The 20,775-nt window shown below is 41.0% G+C and overlaps 1 protein-coding gene across 2 annotated transcripts in view; it reads left to right on the forward strand.

The window, feature by feature from the left end:
• LOC140895430 (band 4.1-like protein 5) overlaps positions 1–20,775 on the forward strand; it is a 59,365-nt gene that overhangs the window by 9,179 nt on the left and 29,411 nt on the right. For both annotated transcript variants that reach the window (XM_073305059.1, XM_073305061.1), the window contains 8 exons: positions 61–233; positions 2,006–2,100; positions 8,900–9,028; positions 9,613–9,674; positions 16,140–16,233; positions 17,430–17,507; positions 18,571–18,612; positions 19,236–19,369. In XM_073305059.1, coding sequence (XP_073161160.1) covers positions 61–233; positions 2,006–2,100; positions 8,900–9,028; positions 9,613–9,674; positions 16,140–16,233; positions 17,430–17,507; positions 18,571–18,612; positions 19,236–19,369 — 807 coding nt within the window. The remainder of the gene's footprint in view (positions 1–60; positions 234–2,005; positions 2,101–8,899; positions 9,029–9,612; positions 9,675–16,139; positions 16,234–17,429; positions 17,508–18,570; positions 18,613–19,235; positions 19,370–20,775) is intronic.

The raw sequence follows: 20,775 nt of genomic DNA on the forward strand, positions 1-20,775 counted from the left end.
TGTGTTGTCACTTTTCTGAAATGATTCTACCTGTCTCTGTCCATCTTCCTACTTTTGCAGCATGCCTCTGATTGTTGATTTACTAGACAGCAAGGAGTTGCTGGAGACTTGCATTGATGAAGCAACAGGCCTGCCTGTTGCTAGTTTGACAGCAGGAGTTCCAGAAGAGACAGATCTTAGCTTTGTTCCTCCTGGCACAAAGGAGACAGCTGCTGAAAAAACAGATCCTGCTGGTAAGGAAATTTCCTGAATCATTGCCGTTATCATTCCATATAGAAACAGTGGTACATGATAATGGAATTATTGTGATGACTGAGTATTTTTCGTCCAAAATCCCAAAAGACTCTACAGATATGACAGACTACATGTATACGGCTCACTTTGCTCAGCACTGAAATACAGCCACCTCCTGAATATAATATAGGAGCTGTTTTAATAGCACACAGCAATACTGTACTGTAGTTCAGAAAAGAAAATTAAGTATCACTGACAATACTGGCAAAAGGTCTTGGTAGATAGAACATGCTATATAACTATATTGGTGATTCCAGTAAAAATACGTTTCAGGATTCAGAAACAGCACAAATAGTAGTGTTATGTTTTCCATAGCCTGCATTTCCAACCATATTGTGTGCTGATTGCATCAAGGCTTATAATCCTGCTAGTACGTGATCTAAGCTGTCACTACTAGCATCGTGGTATTCCTACTGGTGTATCTATAGACTATCTATCTTTCTTAGATACTTAAATAGCTCCCGTTACCTTAGTGTCTCAGTACCTCACATTTTCAATGTATTTGTCCTCCCAAAACCTCTGTGAGGTAGAGAAGCACTGTTATCCCTGTTTTACAGATAGGGAACTGAGGCACAAACAGATTAAATGACTTGTCCAAGGTTTCACAGGAAGTCTGTGGCTGAGCAGGGAGTTTGAACCTGGATCTGCTGAGTCTCAGGCTAGCACCCTAACTGCTGCCCATCTTTCTTCTCTAGCCTCACCCACTGTTCACAAGACACGGTGTTGTGGAGACATGGGTGCTCCAGCTCCCTTCCGCTGAAAAGGAAATTTTCCACATGACCACATCACACACTCCTTTCCTGTTCTATTCCTATTGCAGTTGTGGGCATCCATCATTACTGCCCCCTGGTGTGTTTCTTTTTACTTGTTGGGAGCAGCCTTCACACTCCACTCATTGATGTCTCATCCACTCTCTGTGGTGGTAATAGGGGAACCCACAAACCAGCTGCTAACAGACTTTTGCAAACAAAATAATTTTCCCCAAGTAGGGTTTGAATTCCCCATTGCAGAGCAGAAAGAATGCCAGGCTGAAGATATAGCACCACCACAGCTGCCTAAAATCTAGCTGACCTGCATGCTTCATCTCTGCTCCTCCAGTAATCCAGCCTGCTGGAGCATGCATGATAGCACAATCAGCAAGCTGGGTAGTAGACTATCACTTTACAGAGAGTAACTCTGATTTTTTTTTTAAAACTGTGTTGTTGTCTTTTGTCCTGAATAACTCTGTGGCAGCATATAAACGTTACTGTGACTGTTTAGGACAACAGAGCCAGGCAGGGCTTGACAGTTAGTGGTTTTGGCTGGGAGCAATTTATTTCTCAAATCAAGTATGTATGAGTGCGGAACCAAGAGAAAGTATAATGGTTCTTTACAGAATATGTGAGATAACCCATAAATGGTATAAATGCACTCTCTTCTGAGGAGCTACTTTCGTACTTGCAAATAATTCCTGAGACACAGATTCACTTACCTTCCCACACTTGTATTGAACTTCGTACTAGTACAAGACTCCCTCTCTTTTGGATTCAGTGCATACAGACCAATCCATGGAAGTTAAATTGCTCAAGTGTGAACAAGCAGCTTTATTTCATACTGGCCCAGATAGCTTGATCTTCTGCTAATTCGTGGTCAGGAAGGGTAAATTTGAAATGCCAAATAACCCCATAGCTGCACTAACAGGGCCTTAGGTTGTCTCTGCCATCTTTTTCAGCATTTGAAGACACGTTGAAACTGAAACATCTGGAGACAGAACCCAGCCCGATGTCAGCGCCCCGTTCTAACATAAACATCAATATTAATAAACAGGTACTCTGGTTGCATTCCTGAAAGTTACTGAGTGTGTTGTGATGATTTTGAGAGCCCTTTTGCTTTCTGGTTAGCATGTCCCACTTGCAGGCTGTTTGAAAATGTCTATAAATGATGTTAGAGACACAAGCAAATCAAATGCATATACTTTGTTCTATAGAATCTTTTGCATGGTAAGTGAATAATTTCTGCTGGAAATTAGCTAAGGACCAGATTTACAAAGGTTTTGTAAATGCCTAAATATGTAGGTAGGTGCCTAGTAGGTGTCCAGGCACTCGTGAAAATCCCAACTCCCATGTATGCAAATGGTGCACAATCTAGTGCACTACTCAATTTCATACAAGAACAGAGGAGGGGGAGAGGTTTTTTTTTTTTTATCTTTTAGTCTATTTTATTGTTTCCAATATATTTGTCAATCCAATACACAATAAAGCATGCATTATAACAAAAGTTACTTAAATTCCCTGGCAAAACTCTCATTGATTTTAGTAGAGTCAGGATTTTACCCCATGCATCTCATGTTCACCCTCTGCAAAAAATAAGTATTATTATTACATGGGGATAATAACTGTTTCTTTGTTGGGAGACCACTTCTGTTAAATAACCTATATTTATCAGTCCTTTGGATATTTAGTGCAGGTTTCACCGTGCTTATTTTCCTTACAGGGGAGTTGTGCATCTTAATTCATTAATATCAGTAGTTCCCTTCAAGCAAATATGAGAAAAGGTGCTATGGGGGGCAGGGCATGGGGCCCTGGTCTATAAAGTATTAGCCTAATAAAAAGTATTTATAAACAAACATCACGTAGAATTAAGGGTGACATGTCTGGCATCTCATCCTTTTCCCATAACAGCCCTACGAGTCCGTTGTTATTTCCCAAGAATTTGGGTTAGTTTTCCCTCCAGATGCTGCTACAACGCAATCTGGTTAAAAGCAACTCAGTCCTCTCCCCCCATGTTACAAACCCAGGATACTTGTATTTTGAATAGGAAGAGAAGGCAAAACAACACAGACTGCATCACAGCATTAGCCCAGGAGGGCTAAAGGTTGGATATACCTCCCATTGAAGTCAAGGGGGTTTTCTCTTTCAGTTAAAGTGGATCAGGATCTATTAAAGGTTTGGAGAAGTGCATGTGTAGGTTGACTTGCGTGACTGCTGAGCCCATTCCTACATTTCCTCCTTATTTTGAGAAAAGGCCGTTGCTTCTGCATGCTCATAGCTACTGGGTATTGTGTTCATGTCTCCTTTAAGGGCTGACAACTGGGATGCCTTGTGTACCTTTCTGTTTGGTGACTGCATTACAAAGATTACCAAGTCTCTAAGAAGATTAGTGGGTAGCCTTTGGGTCTTGTTATGCCGAATGTAAACAAAAGCAAATGAACACAATTTATTTCAGACTCTCTTGACTTCTTCATCTCCCTGTTGGCTTTAAATAAAGAGGGAAACAATTGTGAAGATTAAATCGAGAGAGAATAGAATGAAATCCTCTGTTCATAGTGTTAAATTGTGGCTAAGGTAAACTAAACACACTGAGACTCCTATAATGAGCTAATCTAACAAACAGATGCCTGTACTGTACAGCCCTGATTATGCAGATATCACACAGGACACTTGAATAACTTTCGATAATGGAAGTTCTGGATAATCAAAAGAATTTTCAGTTTACTAGATATTGGGCAACATGTTGCGGTTTAGATAACGGCGTTTTGCACAGTTGAGGCCTAGATAATTAAGGATTAATTATACTACGACTACTTAGTTTTGTAGGCAAAGACACCTATCAGTAAGGACCTGCGGATGACATTCTAAAACTGATTATTGTGAAAATGTAGGGTGTAAACTCTATTTGAATTAGTATTTTTCCTCTGGTAGAAAAGGAGAAAGTTGTTTGACTAAAGCTTTTCAAGCTATGCTGACTCTAAGGGTATGCCTACGCTACCCACGTTACAGTGCAACCGTGGCAGCACTCCCCGGGGGGAGAGAGCTCTCCCAGCGATAAAAACAAACAACCCCCTAACTAGCGGAGGTAGCTTTGTCGCCAGGAGCGCGGCTCCCAGTGATAAAGTGCTGTCTATAATGGCACTTTTCAGAGCTAAAACTTTTGTCGCTCAGGGTGGTGTTTTTTCACTCCCCTGAACGAAAAAAGTTTTAGCGCGAAAAGTGGCAGTGTAGAGCCAGCCTAAGCAAGTGGTAATTTGAGAATGATTGTTAAAAATAAAAAGAGCTAGAGATTGTTTGAGGAGGTCAATTTTGAGCTGGACAGAAATTTCAAGGTCATTTAGAGGGTGTCAGTTTGTAGATCAAATGTTTCTCATGAAATGATCCCCAAAACAGTGACCAAAGAACAGTAGTTAAAACCAGTTTGGGAGTTGCCCCCTTTTTAATTTAAAATCTATTACAAAATGCATATGTAGAAATTATGGACCTGATCCTGCAAGCAGTCCCATTGTTATCTAGTCTGCTCATGTGAGACAGGCTTGTGGTACCTGTTCCCATCAGACTAGTTATAAACTGCCACACTATAAAGAGAAATAATTTAAGTAAAATTTTGAAGTTAACTGTATTTTTGATTATTTTATTATCCCAGCTATTTCTCTTTCTGTGTTTTTGCTTGTTAATTTCAGCATGCTATGTCTTTTTCTCTTTGTAATAATATATAAAATATCTCCAGTTTTGTTGTAGCATGCTGGAATGTACAAGGCAAGAGGTTGTAAGAAGCATAACAAATTGCACTGCCAGCAGAATGGGTCATTAGTTCTCTGATTGTGAAAGCAAAGCTGTGTCTTGCACCAGTGAGCAAAATAACTTTTCCAAATGCCAGTGGTTCATCAACTCTGTTAGATGAAAAACTTGAACGTTCTTCTGTAAAGATCAGAGCTTGTATCTCAGAATCATCTCTAGAGAATTCTAGATTTACATCCACTTTTGATTGGTTCTTTGGTAGGGAAATATCTACCAATCTATCCATCCCCTTAGAAAGAACAGAATCTCTTGAATGAGAATTTGCAAATGTGGAATGAATGGCTTTATTCTTCCAAGTTGGCCGCTGGAGTTTTCTAGCTGCTCACTGCCAAACTTTGTTTGAATGGAAGCATGTAACTTTGTCATTCCTAAGCTTTTGACTAGCACATTGGCCAAATCTCAGGAGCCTAACAAAGGAGACAATTCGTTCTTAAATACACTTTCATCAGCTTCTAGAATGAAATGAACAATGAAACCTAGCCCTAGTTCCTGATTAATGTTTTTACTCCTAAGGGTGTTTTTTTGGTTTTCTTAGTCTTGTGCTTTTTAAATTATCATGAAGAAAAGTGGAAAAGTGACTTGACAGTGTGGATGTACCAGGCTCTGGGAGATTTTCAAAGGCACCAAAGACAAGTAAATGCCAAACTCTCATTCAGAGTCAATGGGATTTAGTTTCCTAATTCTCATTTGTGCCTTTGAAGATCTCTCCCTCTGTCATTACATTGCAGTGTTTGTATAGTTTTCAGATGTAATTTGATGTACTATAGATACGCTGTATAGATCAGATACCTACTAATGAACAGTCTAGGCTTATTCCACTAGGCAGGAACAGTGAGAACTGCCATGGACCTGGGATATCTAGAAACCTGCAGAGTTAGATATCTTTGCCAACTACCCAAATTAAATGTCATGTAATTTAGATATTGTGAGTTGGTGTCATGTGCCAAATATTTTATCCCCCCACCATTTCTGATTTCTCTACTCTTCCCTTTCCTGTAACACAAAATAAAACTGGCGCAGGGAGATGTATGTTAATCTGAATAGAAATGTTTTCTTGGCATTAAAAGAAAAAAATAAGTTTTTATTTAAATATTTCCCCTACAATGTTGGGAACCTAAACACAGGCTACTGCATGAGAACCAGAAAGTGAAACTGGTGGTAAAGAAGATTGAAAGTGATTGGGCTAGATTCACTGTCCATACTGAGGAAACTGCAACAAAAATAAACCACAGAATAGTGAAAAGTAAATAATATGTATATATATTTTTAGTTTTAATAATCAAAGTTCCTGGTAGCACTACTGGAACAATGAATTGTAGAAATTCCATACTGTAATACCTATTGAGAGTCTCTAGATTTTTTGTAATTCCAATGTTTTCTGCAGAATGTAAAGCTTTCATTTATAGAACAATCTGGTTGCAGCAATAACCTTCTAAATGTGAACCAGTGCAGAGAAGATGTAGTGAGTCTGCAGACATACTCGGGGCCAGATTTTGAAAAGAGCTCAGCTCTGATTTAAGCATTATGAGTGCTCAACATGAAGCAGATCCTTCTAAAAACAATAGGAGCTGCTGGATGCTGGGCATGTCAGAACATCTGGCCCCATTTGTAGACAATATGCACTTTCGAAAATTTGGCCCTTAATCGTTAGCTCAGAGAGATCAGAAATGTCTCCTGTTCTTTTGAGTGGGATGTTAACTCTGAAACCCGGTGTGGTTGGATTAATTTGTAAGGATATTCCACAGCAATAAGGTTGGAATGACATTTATTAGAGACTTTATTCTGTTGAAATCAAAGCAGTGGAGTAGTCAGTACAATGACCATATGTGTGATTCTTTTACTCGCTTCTCCTGTCAAATATTGACTGTTGTATCCACAAAACACTCTAACTAGGGCTGGAAAATTACATAAAGATGCTGCAAATATCTGAATATTCTAACTTTTTTTCCCTTGGCCCTCCATGTAGCACTCAGCAAGAGTGGACAGTAGGGAAGATGTAGAGAGATGGAAACACTGAGAAGGGAAGGATAGATCTCAAGGATATGGGGAGAATTAATGGGGAGGGTTAATGATTTGGTACAATAAAAATCTTGTTTTTGTTAAACTATTCCATAAAGTTACAAACCATCCACTAAATATTTTTATTAGCATTTCATATATTTAGAGTGAATGTGTCTTCCCTCTTCCCCCCCCCCCCAAAAAAAATTATTGGCAACAATTAAAAACAGCCTATTTTACATTGACAGAGGCCCTTTAAGATTGGACCAACTTTTGCCTTTGGGTATTGCTGACTTAGGCCAATATTTTTAAATCTGTGTGCCTAAAGTTAGACTTATAAATCCATACTTAGACACTTAAATAAGTGGCCTGATTCTCAAAAGAGCTGAACATCCAGCAGCTCTCACTGAAAATCTTCCTCACTTGTCATTCCAGTTAATGGAAAGGATTAAGAGTGAAGGGGGGATGTCAGTCAGCAGTGAAGGGGTTACCCTTCTCTTGTGGGCTTTGGTGAGGAGCATGGATAGTTTAAAAAAAAAAAAACGCTTTCCGCTAAATACTGCCCTTTCTGTGCACACCAACAGCTCCTCTGGCTTCAGTGGGATTTCTCCTGTGTTTAAGGGCTGCAGTATTTTGGCAATACGTTGAGCACTGTAGGGGGAGAAGATTTGCAGAAGAAGAATCAGTCTTGCTTATCAAGTGACTTAAGTGAGGAATGTAGGGCTCTGGAACTTCCCCTGCTGAGTCGCACCCTGAAGAGAAGGGTCAAAAGGTTTAGTTTCCACTCAGCTGATTAGCATCTGTCACTAATAACATAGCAGTTAGCAGAGACTGAAAACTTGATTAATACTTTGCAGTTAAGAAAAATAGTACATATAACCAGAAAACCCAAAACCATTGTAGAATAGATATTGCAGATTTTGACTGATCTCAGTGTGCGTCTGACTAATAATTTACTTCTGAAGTAATTTAGTGGGAAAAGTATTGTGAGAGCATTATATGTCTGGCTGTTTAGTCTAATATACTACTGGGGTCTAAGGAAAAAAAAATCTCTTGAAGCTGCATTTGAGAGCAAATGTTCAGCTGCCTACTTGGAATAAATTAATTTAAGATGGTAGGTACCTCATTGTTTACATTAATAGGATTTAAAACTGTATTAAAAACCCCATCCGGTTGCTAGGTGAGTAATTCCATATGGTTACACTCACCAGAGTGACATGGTGTGGAAAGTTGTGCATTGCTCATGTAAATTCTTAGCTCCTGGTTTTCAAAAGCCTTTATATTCGTACAAAGCATTATGCACACAGGGTTGTAGAAACATATCTGTGCCAAGATGCTATTAGTAAAATGCATCATTTCTCTAATGATAGGATTTAGAATAGTTAGCACATTTAGTCTTGAGAGCGTTTTGTAAGCACCAAGGCCTTGATCCTTCATGTCCTTGTGTACTGTCCAGTATTGTGCACAAGGGCTCTGCTCCACAAGGCAAATGGACACTGCACATAACACAAGTAAGTCTAAGCACCCGGCACAATCATCTGCACTGAGCAGTAGGTAAGTCTAACACCCCCATTATGCACCTACTCCCTTATTCACCTGGGCAAGGTGGAGAAGAGCTGGGTGGGGCTAATAAATGCGACTGATGAGACACGGTAATGAAGAACTTCACTCAGTGCTCCCCTGAAGTCTCACTGCTGTTATTAGTCAGGAGGTGTAACTATGTGGCCTTGCAGCAGTTCGCTCATTATTGCGGGATCAGAGTCCCATGCTGTCCACTTCTTGCATACTGCATCTTGCCTTGCGTTAAATGCAACACTCAGCCCCTGTGCTGTGTAGGATCAGACCCTTGCTAGTTAACCCTTTAACTACTATTATTCAATCAAGTTTAAAAACAAAGTCAGAAATTGTTTCTCCGTTCTTTGAATATTCACCTTTTCTGATATTTTTCCCCCACTGAAGCCTTGCTGCTTAGCATTTTGTGTTGATGTTTATGGACTCAGCCCAGCCCAGGTTTTGTCATGGAGGGGATGCTCCTAATGAACATTTTCCATTTCTAGGATGAGGTGGTGAAGTTGACAGATAAGTGTCTTAATAACGCAATTGAGAGCCCAGTAACAACATCACAGCATCTTCCTGCAGACATAAAGAGCAACATCCTGAAGGCCCAGGCAGAGGCAGTGCCCAAGGTACATACTTTGCTCAGAAGGATTATGCCATTCTCAGGTGTTCCCCTTAGGACTGGCGAGAGGGGACACCATCAACAAGCCCCAAGGCATAACCCTCTGCATTGAGTTTGACTCTCTTGATACTCCGCTGTCCTGGAGAGGCTGCTGTATGGGACTAGTCTTTAGGTATGAAGGCTCTGTCTAACTAGGGGGTCAAACAGTGGCAGAGTAGAACTGCCCTCCGTCCTTCAGAGGGAGATACACTGACTATTTTGCTGGTCTTGGGTCTTAATGGGGTCCCTCTCAGCATATTCCAGCTTTTCCTTTCAACAGAGATAAGGATCTGAACAAGCTTGGTGCTTCTAGTGCTAGTAGATGTATTAAGTAATGATAATTGTTTCTTGGAGGACCTGGCTGGATTGTTTTGCATTAGCACTGAGGTTTTCATGAGAAAAAAATAATTGACTCTGCTTTGTTTGAATAGCAGACACATGGCGCACTCTCCCTTTGAAAAGGGATACTCCAGATTTTCCCATGAATCTCTAACATGACATAAAGATGGAATTAAATTTTGGAAACTTATTTTCATGTTCATTTCCTTTTAGATCACGAGAGAGGATAGCATGTCGGACAACAAGAACTCCAATATTCACGATGCCACTGCCAGGTACTGCATAGGGCTGGGGGAAAGAAGCAGGGTGCTCACGTGATCTGAGCACAGGACTGGGAGTCTGGAGTGCTGGCGGCATACTCCTGATACTGATTCTTACCAGTGCTTTACAGCAAGTCATTTTTAAGTCCACCTGTGAAAAGAGGACAATTTATGTTTCCACATCTGTTAATTTAGCATCCCATGAGGTTTAATTCTTTAATATGTGTAAAGCACTTCAAAGATAAACATCACTATGCACTGTACTTGCCAAGTGTTGTTTGTTATGTATAAGATAATTCAGATACTCAATCTGAGGTTTCCATGTTTTTCTTCCTTAACCCATTAATGTCATTACCTTTTGTTAGGTAATTTAGCATGGTGAAAGTTGCTACGTGCTACACTGAAGTCATATCCTGATACACAGAACAAGCACAGTATGTGCAGTGACCATGCATGCTGTGCCACATTGCCCAACTAGAGTATTTCAACTCTGTTCTAGGGTCCAGAGGGTAATTAAGTCTCCATGGCTTACTTTTTGGCCACACTGCTCAGAGTGCCAGCAAAGGGATCTGTTACAATGGAGTTTATATAAAGCGAACACCTGTGTGCAAGAAACTGGCACCGACAGCTCATTTCACACGCATCATTGCCAGGGTTGGCTGGATTTGAACTAGGTACATAGAGGTTAAAGGGTCAGTAACTTTGTGACAAGTTATCTGAGATAATTATGTGGCAGGCCCCAGAACACTTGCATAGTCAAGTTACTGACAAAAGTTTGGTTTAGCAGGGAAGAAAATGTCTTTCTCCTGAAGATGGATAAAGAACTGGCAATGAGGAGTAGTACCTATTCCTTTTTGCAGGAGCATCCTGATCTCAGGAAAAGCACAGAGCAGCTTGTTGGCAACCAATCCACTATTTCAGAAATCAAGAGAGGTGCTGAAAGAAATCTCTGCCTCAAATGTCTTCCTTCCGTAAGTGCTCTGGGAAGGAATGTTACTGGGGATAAGGAAACAGCTCAGAGATTAGCCTGGGAAAGATGAGAAACAGCTGTTAGCTAGCAGGATGAGCAGTCAAACAACACTTCCTCACCAAGGAGAGGAGGAGGAGAAAAGTGAGACTGGCTTCGTCTGCTGAGTTTTCTTTAACACACACTCACTAGAGTCTTCAGGGTGCATGAAAATAAATGGCAACAGAGTAGAATGATGCAGCAGAGATTATTGATCTTAATATTATCCTTTAGCCTGTGCAATTGCCTGTTAAAATGTTTAAAATCAAATAAATAGCTAAAAGGAATTCGATCAAAGAAGTGCAGTCAAAAACATATCAAAAGAGAAGAGAAATGCAAGTGTGTTTGAGGTTTTTTAGATTGCTGTGAGAACAGGGTATTTTTAATGTAAACATCCCCCCATGAACCTAAACGCAACAGCAGTGCCTGAGAACTGATGGGAAAGAGAGTGAAATTAAGCAAGCTAGGAACGAGCACCAGCCCTGGAGTTAGGAGACCTGGATTCTATTCCTAATCTGTCAGTGACTCACTGAATGGCCTTGAAGGAATCATTCCTCAATGTTCCCATCTGTAAAATGGGGATTACTGTTTCCCCACCATAGTAAAGTACATTGAGATCTATGGATGAAAAGGGCTAAAAATGGTCATTACTAGTTTTATTTGCAAGCCTTTCTCTGGCACTCATCACTGTTGCATGTGAGCCACTCATTCAAATTAATTTATCCTCACAACCCACCTATGAGGCCAAGGAAGTATTATCCCCATTTTATAGATGAGATACTTAGGCTCAGAGAGAGAGAGAGAGAGTGGTCTTACTCGTGATCAGACAGGTTGTCTGCAAATGAGTGAGAACAGAACACAATTCCCAGTCGAATGCCTAAACCACATGACCTTTTTCTTCCAGTGAAGTTAAGTTAAACTTTGACAGTAGTTGGTCCTCCAGTGTCTAGAGAGCATCACCTGTGCTAAGGGTTACTAGTTTAACTATCCTGGCTGAATGGAATGCAAAAAAGTAAGCAATATAAATCATGGAAAAGGTGCATTAGATTTTAGTGACATGCGTAAGTGTTTCTTCCCCAGTTAGATGGATCTACATCCAGCTCTCAAAATAGGGGTGTAACTAAGATCAGCATTTGGCCCCTAGTATATTTATCTTGGCAGTGTCCTTTTTGTAAATGATTCTGTTGATATGCTGAGACACATTAGTACACCAGCTTCATTCTAGTCACATCTCTACAACCTCCATGGAAATCAGTGTGTTGATTTTCAGTAGTTTGTAACGTTATTTTTTGAGCTGCTGACCTTGATGCTAGACTTCCCTTGTGCATAGACTAAATACTCTAATTGCACATGTGTTTGTGGTGGGAAATGTGTATCCATGTGGTTTCCTCATTTGCTTAATCTGTTCCCAGGTAGAAGTGAGGATTTTTTGTGATTTACTGCTTGTAGCGCCTTCATTTCTGAGGGGTTTTTCTAGCCATATCAAACATAAACATGAAGAGTTGATGAGTGTTTTGGCAGCTGGCTGAAGTGGGGTCAGCAGCACCACATATTGTAAAGAGAAAGTCATGTAATCTGAGAGAACAGATAATCATGAGATTTCCATCGGGTACAAGGATGATTTGTCTTCTCTTTGTTCCTATACTTAAATCAATTTGCCTGCATTCTCTTTTTGTACGAATAACTCCTGTTAAGTAGGAACACATTAATTGCTAGACTGGATCAGACCCATGATCCATCTAGCCCAATATCCTGTGTCTGTTAGTTGCCAGCACCAGATTTTTCAGAGAAAGGTGGAAGAACCCCACAGTCGGCAGATATAGGCTAATATCCCCCCATGAAGGTCTCATCCTGATCCCTTAGTTTGAGACTGGCTGAAACTCTGAAGGCATGTGGTTTATATCTGTTCCAAATTTTTTCTTAGCATTAACTGTAACAACTCTGGAAATTCTTGTTATCCACATAAATGTCCAATCCCTCTTTGAACCTTATTAAATTCTTCGCCTCAATGGCATCAAGTTCCACAGTCATTACATGTGGTGCGAAAAAGTATTTCCTTTTATCATTTTGGAATTTGTCATCTTTCAGTTTCATTAACTCTTGTTGTTCTTTTGTGTTCTGAAACAGTGAGAACTGAAGTTTCTGATCTGCCTTCTATACCATTCCCTGTTTTATCACATCCCCTTTTATTTGTCTCCTTTGTAAGGTAAAGAATCTCAATCTTTTCAGTCTCCCTCATAAGAATGTGTATCCGTGTCCTTGATCATTCTTGTGGCCACTTCTGTGAACTCTCTAATTCTGCAATACCTTTTGTGAGATGGGGTGACCAGTACTGCACACTATAATCTAGATAAGGCCATATAATTTGAGATGGAACTGATTTATATAATTGTATTACAATATTTTCCTTATTCTCCATGCTACTAGTTGTGCATCCTGATCTTGTTCGCTTTTTTTCATTGTAGGCTGAGGTCTTCATTAAGTTGTCCAGAGTGATATCCAAGTCTCTTTCCTGAGTTGATACAGTTAATTTAGAACCCTGTAAGGAGTATAAGTAGATAATTTTTTCCCCTTTAATGTGAATTAGTTCGCATTTATCAACATTGGGCTTCATTTACCATCAGTGTTGCCCATTCAGCTAGTTTAGATTTTGAAGTTTCTGACAGTCTTCTCTAGACTTGACACAGTTATCTAGGTTAACCATCTGCAGATTTTTCTACCTCAGAGCCTACCCCATTTCCAGATCTGCAGAACCTCAGAGTTCAGTTGTTCATAACTCTGCACAAAACGTCATGGTTCTTTCAAAAGTTTACAACTGAACATTGACTTAATACAGCTTTGAAACTTTACTGTGTTGATGAAAAATACTGCTTTTAACCATCTTAATTTAAATGAAACAAACACAGAAATAGTTTCCTTACCTTGTCAAATCCTTTTTTAAACATTCCCTTTATTTTTTTAGTACTTTATTTTTAACACAGTAATGTACTGTATTTGCTTTTTCCCCCCCCTTTGTCTCTGCTGCTGTCTGATTGCCTACTTCAAGTTCCAAATGAGCTGCGTGGTTGGCCAGTCAGTTCATAACTCTGGGGTTCTACTGTAAATAATAAATATATTAAGCAACACTGGAGAATATAGAGGGCTTATAAACATACAGAAATTGCACAGGTTAAATGAAAGATGTGATGTTAAACTGAGGCTACTTTGTGTATGGGCACTTTTACCTTGGTTACCTATGTGCAGAGTGAACCAGTATACGCTCTGGCTAAACCAATGTAAGAGTGTCCACACACACAGCTGAACCAGTTTTACTAAATGGGTTTAACGTTATGCCTTTAGTTAAAGTTTTACAATTTCTGCATATAGACTTGGCCTGAGTGTGGGCATACACACATTACAGAGCAGAAGGGGGAATCTTCTGGATCTGTCTGAGATTGCCATGCTCTCTCTGAGAAATCTGAAATACCTGGCATTCTCCAGTTTTGCCCCTAAAGATGCAGAGAACACAGGTGAGGAGGAGGCAGCCATAAAACTCCAATTCTTCTTCAAGTAGTGCCCCGTGGGTGCTCCGCTGTAGGTGTGCTTGTGTCCCTGCACAGCTGATGGGAAAATTTTGGTAGCAGTGTCCGTTCGGCCTGCACATGTGTTGTTCCCCCCTTGTGCCCTGCCACAAGGCTAACCAGCGTTGCATGGGCGAACCCTCCTCCGTTCCTTCTCAACCGCCCCTGGCTAGAGGCAGCACTCTAGGTGTCTGTTAATAGATTGTTAACTTCTATAGTCTTGCTAATCGTTTCCCTACTTCACGTACTACTTAGAGTTTCCTTTACGTCTGGTCCTTCCTTTGGTCTTTTATTTTTTTTTAAATCTTAATATTTTGTTTTTGTTTGACCCCCTCCTATCTGGGGACCCCCTGGACGGGGTATGCCCGGTTCATCACGCTTCAAGAAGTGTCTCAGCTGCAAAGAATCTATCCCAGTGACTGATGGACATTCTTAGTATGTCCACTGTCTGGGAGAAAACCACATTCCCCAGCAGTGTGGTTTACTCCAGCAATTGAAACCCAGATCCAGATAAGATAAAGAGCTGAGACTTAAGCTTCTTCTAACGGAACCGGCCCTCCAGCCATCCTCAGATCCATGCCAAGACTTCACACAGTGAGAATCCTCATCGCAACCCTCTACGTCTAAGGGAGAACCTTGGCCTTCTATTTGGACAGGACAAAAGTTTTTAGAAAGTTTCCTAGGCTCTTCCTCTCCATTACAGATAGGTCTAAGGGCACAGCAATTTCAGCTCAAAGACTCTCCAAATGGGTCTCAAACTGTATCAAACTCTGTTACCGGATTTGCAGTTTAGCGCCTCCATCCGTAATCCGCATGCACTCTGCAACATAGATTTCCTCGCCTGTCGCATTCATCAGAAATCTGAAAAGCAGCTACCTGGGCATCTGCACATACCTTTGCAGAACACTATGCTGCCCTGGGGGACTCCGCTGGAGACGCCAGAGTGGGCACCCCAGTACTCTCATCCATAACAGACTCGACTCTGAGGCTCCGGTCGCTCGTAGGGGATGCTGCTCAGGAGTCTCCTACAGTGGCACACCCATCGGTACATACTTGAAGAAGAAGAGGAAGTTACTCCCCATGTGCAGTACCAATGGTTCTTCGAGGTGTGTCTCCCTGTGGGTGCTCCACAACCCACCCTCTTTTCCTCTACTTTGGAGCTCTCATCATAAACTCTGCGGTAGACAAGGAACCGAGGAGGGTTTACCTCCATTAACACTGGTTCGCGTTGTGGAAGAGCACAAGGTGGGGACAGGATACAGCTACCAAAATTCTCCAATCAGCAGCACAGGAATGCAAGTACACCTTCAGTGGAGCACCCATGGGGAGGGGACACCTTGAAGAACTCTCATTACTGCATAACGTGAGTAACTACTTCTTTTCTGTACACAAGTTTGAGACGAGCGCTGTTAAAAACAAAAACAAAACAAAAACACAAAACCCCTCTGGGGTGAAGATGTTGACATTGTTCACTGCCTGGGATGTCTGCAGCACAGTTGTTTTATGGAGTCTATGCTACATAGCACTAGCCTGCGGTAGCAGGTTCTGAGATGGCTACGGGTCACTTGGCAATCACATCAGCATCTTTCTTCTTCATAAGCTTAGAATAGAATCACAGAATATCAGAGTTGGAAGGGACCTCAGGAGGTCATCTAGTCGAACCCCCTGCTCAAAGCAGGACCAATCCCCAATTTTTGCCCCCAGATCCCTAAATGGCCCCCTCAAGGATTGAACTCAGAACCCTGGGTTTAGCAAGCCAATGCTCAAACCACTGAGCTATCCCTCCTCCCCCTTGAATCTCCTCCTTGCCCTATATTGATTTGTTGTTGTGTTTCTAGGCTCAGCTGTCATGAAAGAAGCACTGGTTATTTCACACGGCCTCTGCAGTGTGATGAGAATGTTTTCTTCTTTCAGTAATGCATTAGAAGAGGATAATGCCATCTCTGGCCCTGAAGAATCACTGATTCCAGCTATTCTGGCTCCAGCAGAAGAGACTGCAGTTTTAAAGGTACACACCACCTCTTTGTCCATGTGCAAGTCTCTTCAGTTCACACTGAGACACTGCCACTGTCTGTTTAATACAACAGGAATGGCTCTGTGCACATAATAAACTTTACAGCAGCATACTTGCTATAGCCACACATTTACCAAATCGTGATTTCTGCTGTAATAACAAATATCATATGACTCCATTTTAAACCCCACTCTGGGTTATGTCCCTTTGTGTTGTCTGTCCTACACTCTGCTTTCCCCAATACTCCAGGATGGCAACCTGGAGCTCAACATTTTCTAAACTGGCATGTGGATGAATCTGCTTTATCCCGCAGTTTTGGTGTCTCAGGGAACAGATTCTAAGAATGAAATTCTGCCACTTAACTGCACAGGTGTAGCTCCCACTGAAGTCAATAGCAAGGGCAGGGTTTGATCCTGAAGTTTTTATTGTGTTGCTTAGATTTTGATTCTGATTCAAAGATAGTGTGTTCTCTATGGGGGCACCAGTGAGCATAAATAGTAGATGTTTTATGTGCATGTGACATGGTCAGCATCTCTGTGTCCATCTCCAGACAATTAAATGACAGTAACATGGGACTCCTGGGATATTTCACTAGGTTAAGGGGCACTGTTCCCTGTAAGCTGTGTGCGTTCACACAGATCCTAAACCCTGCGCACACGGCGAAACACCGCATGTACAAAAATTTGCACAGAAGCACAACAATTTGCAGAGAAGAAATTTTCTGTGAACACGGCTTGTCAAAAATTAGAGGGAACATTGCTAAGGGGTTCCATGTATGATTCTGGATCCCCAAAAGAGAAGACTTCTTAGCTGCTGCACCTGTAACTGATTGTATGCTGCTGATTCCAGTGCACAGCTATATCCACTTTTCCCAAGTTTAGATCTTCAGTCCAAAGACTCCACTTAAACAATTGTGTCATCCACACGCACAAGTGCAGTGGATGATATTTACACCTACACATCAGTGTAGGTGTAAAATCTACTAGCACAAAGCCTAGGCTGGGGAGAGGAGAACAGAAGGGCTTGTTAGTAAAGATCTGATGATAATCATTTTTGTTTAAAAGATGAACAAAAACCAGGCCTGGCAATGGAACAGTAAATTGAAGAGGGCGCTCAGAAATCAAGAAACCACTAAAATACTCTATCTGGTGACGAATGGGGATTTAATTAATAACTGATTTATTTTACAGAGCCATCCAGATGACCTTGATGTTTTGTTAACATCACTGACAGAGAATCTAATTGACTTTACAGAAACCATTCCTCGGGTAACTATGTTTTAAATCCAGTTGCTTAAAGGGAGCCTCCTTCATACATACAGATTTGATTTAACTATTGACTATTTATAAAGGAAAATGTATAGACATCTGTCATTTGGCATCTGTCCATTGGATTTGAGTCTGATATGTATTAGTAGCATGGTTGCTGGTCTGATAATTCATGTGTGCCTTAGGTTATCACTCTGATCTGTTGGGGCACTATCTGGGTGCTCTCCTCATTATGGCTCTGAACCAGAAGTGAGGTCACCTGAATTGGTTACAAGTATCATAGTTTAGTTTGTAGCATTTTCTGCCTCCCCAAGAATACTGCACTGCTTATCAGTGCATTCTGGAAAAATCTGGACAGCTGTCCCAAGCACTCAGCAGGGATAGAGTGGACTTGGAAGGCATGCAGCCAAAGCAGCAGCCATGTCAGTGTGCTCTGGAGTGTCTTTACTGCACAGAGAGCTGGAGAGGAGGAGGACCTGCCAAACCAGTTGCAGAAAAGGGTCCGATCCACACTGCAAAAAACTGGTTACTGGAAGGCAGCTATGTGCTGAAACCTAGTCAGCTGACCACTGTACTAACCAATTATTAGCCATGTGGTGTGCAGACACAAATCATGTTTAAAGAAAAGGAGTACTTGTGGCACCTTAGAGACTAACCAATTTATTTGAGCATGAGCTTTCATGAGCTACAGCTCACTTCATCGGATTGCATTCATCACTTGCATCCGATGAAGTGAGCTGTAGCTCACAAAAGCTCATGCTCAAATAAATTGGTTAGTCTCTAAGGTGCCACAAGTCCTCCTTTTCTTTTGAGGAATACAGACTAACACGGCTGTTACTCTGAAATCATGTTTAGAGTCAGTCACTGTTACAAGCAGCTTGATTCAAAGCCATAGTGTTGGACGGGCCCTTAGCAATGGTGCAGGCTGACAAGATATAAATAATGTGACAGTGCGGCAAGAAACAAATTAATTTTTGAGTCAAATTGTTTTGAGGAAATAATGTTTCTAAAGCATTTTGCATTTCACTGAAACTTTTCCAGCATGTTTATTTTCCTTTGGCAGGTATCTTCGCCGCCCACAATTACACCCAGGTGGATCGTGCCAGTGAGTTATTCAATCATTCTTTTTATTTATTTATAATTCAGAGTGGAGATTTAATGGGATGTTCTCAAAAATAGTTTAGTGTTAAATTTTATACAGGTAGCTATTTTTATGGGATTTTTTTAAATCTAAAAATCCATTGGCACAGATTTTTATTTTTTTTAAAAATCATTCCTCTTTCCTGTTCGAAAGCCATATACAACAGTATTGTGCTGTTGGGATCCAGGCAATGAAACTGACAAGAAACAAAACAAAACTGACTTGCGCAGTTTCACTGTCCAGTCTGAGTGAAGTGAATCAAACAAACGTAGGGTGACAACATCAATATACATTTGAAACTCCTTCTGTGTTACTGGCCATGACTAATCATTGTCAGATATGGGATTATTTCTATTTAAGAAGATAAATTTCATTTTCACAGTCTTCTATTTGAGTTATTTTCTATAAAGTTTCTTTAATGATTTCCGTTTGGTTGACACCCCTTCCCCCCACCCCCCCAAACTCTAGGAACATGTTAGTTTCCTCTGATGTGACTTCCAACCAGTTAGGCACTACTGACAAATGTACTTGTCCCCTCACAGCAGTGCTTTTGACCCCAGTTTCCTGTTTCATTCTCCCTAATTCAGAGTGGGCTGGTTTCCAATGGGCCTTTGGGGAATGATGTTGTTTTAGCTCTAAAGGCAGTGAAAGGCAGCACTGAAGCATTGTCACTCCCAGCTGGATCTCCATCATCACAGCAGTCAGCTGAAATTCTTGCAAGGTAAGGGCTCTTTCCCTGCTATCTGAGGCTGCATTGCGTGGAGGTTGGGGAGAATGGTGTCCTGTTCCAATTCCAGCCTGAGTGGTTATGTTCTGTCCATTCCTGCAGTTGGGTATAGTATGTTTTGCTTCCTCTCCTAATCTTCTGTGTACTGTGGGGGTACAGTGGCTTCTTTTCAACTTGCAGTGTTTAAGTAATTGCTGTGTATAGTTTGTATATCAGTAGATAGAGCAAGTGACGAAAAGCACTGTATAAAAAACAAACCTTTTTATAAGAAAATATGTTAACAGATAAAGAAAAGGAAGCACAATGAATAATAGAAATGCGGCTGTAGACTTCAGAGGTAAATCTGTCCCCACAAAGTCTGCCAAAAACAAAGCAATTTAGTCAGCTGTGAATGAAAAAGAAAAGGAAAAGAACTTCCACACCCCACTGGAGCAATATAAAACAACATATCCAGCATGTTTAAAAACCTCAAAGACATCAAGAACAGGCACATCATCATTTACAGGTGCAACCTTTGAAACTGATCCCACATTGGAAAAGAGAGATGAAATATCAAATAAGCGTAAGAACAGCCATACTGGGTCAGATCAAAGATCCATCTAGCTCAGTATCCTGTGTTCTGACAGTGGCCAGTGCCAGGTGCCCCAGAGGGAATGAACAGAACAAGTAATCATCAAGTGATCTATCCCCTGTTGCCCATTCCCAGCTTCTGGCAAACAGAGGCTAGGGACACCATCCCTGCCCATCCTGGCTAATAGCCATTGATGGACCTGTCCTCCACGAATGCATCTAGTTCTTTTTTGAACCCTGTTATAGTCTTGGCCTTCACACCATCCTCTGGGCAAGGAGTTCCACAGGTTGAGTGTGCATTCTGTGAAAAAATACTTCCTTTTGTTTGTTTTAAACCTGCTGCCTATTAATTTCATTTGGTGCCCCTACTTCTTGTGTTATGAGGAGGAGTAAATAACACTTCCTTATTTACTTTCTCCACACCAGTCATGATTTTATAGATCTCAATCATACCCCCCTTAGGCATCTCTTTTCCAAGCTGAAAAGTTCCAGTCTTATTAATCTCTCCTCATAAGGCAGCCGTTCCATACCCCTAATCATTTTTGTTGCTCTTTGCTGAACCTTTTCCAATTCCAATATATCTTTTCTGAGATGGAGCAACCACATCTGCACCAGTATTCAAGATGTGGGCATACCATGGATTTAAATAGAGGCAATATGATATTTTCTGTCTTATTATCTATCCCTTTCTTAATGATTCCCATTCTGTTCGCTTTTTTCACGGCTGCTGCACATTGAGTGGATGTTTTCAGAGAACTGTCCACCATGACTCCAAGGTCTCTTTCTTGCGTGGTGACAGCTAATTTAGGCCCCATCATTTTATGTGTATA

The sequence above is a fragment of the Lepidochelys kempii genome, chromosome 11, assembly GCF_965140265.1.
Source record: "Lepidochelys kempii isolate rLepKem1 chromosome 11, rLepKem1.hap2, whole genome shotgun sequence".
In the NCBI taxonomy this organism is placed as follows: Eukaryota; Metazoa; Chordata; order Testudines; family Cheloniidae; genus Lepidochelys; species Lepidochelys kempii.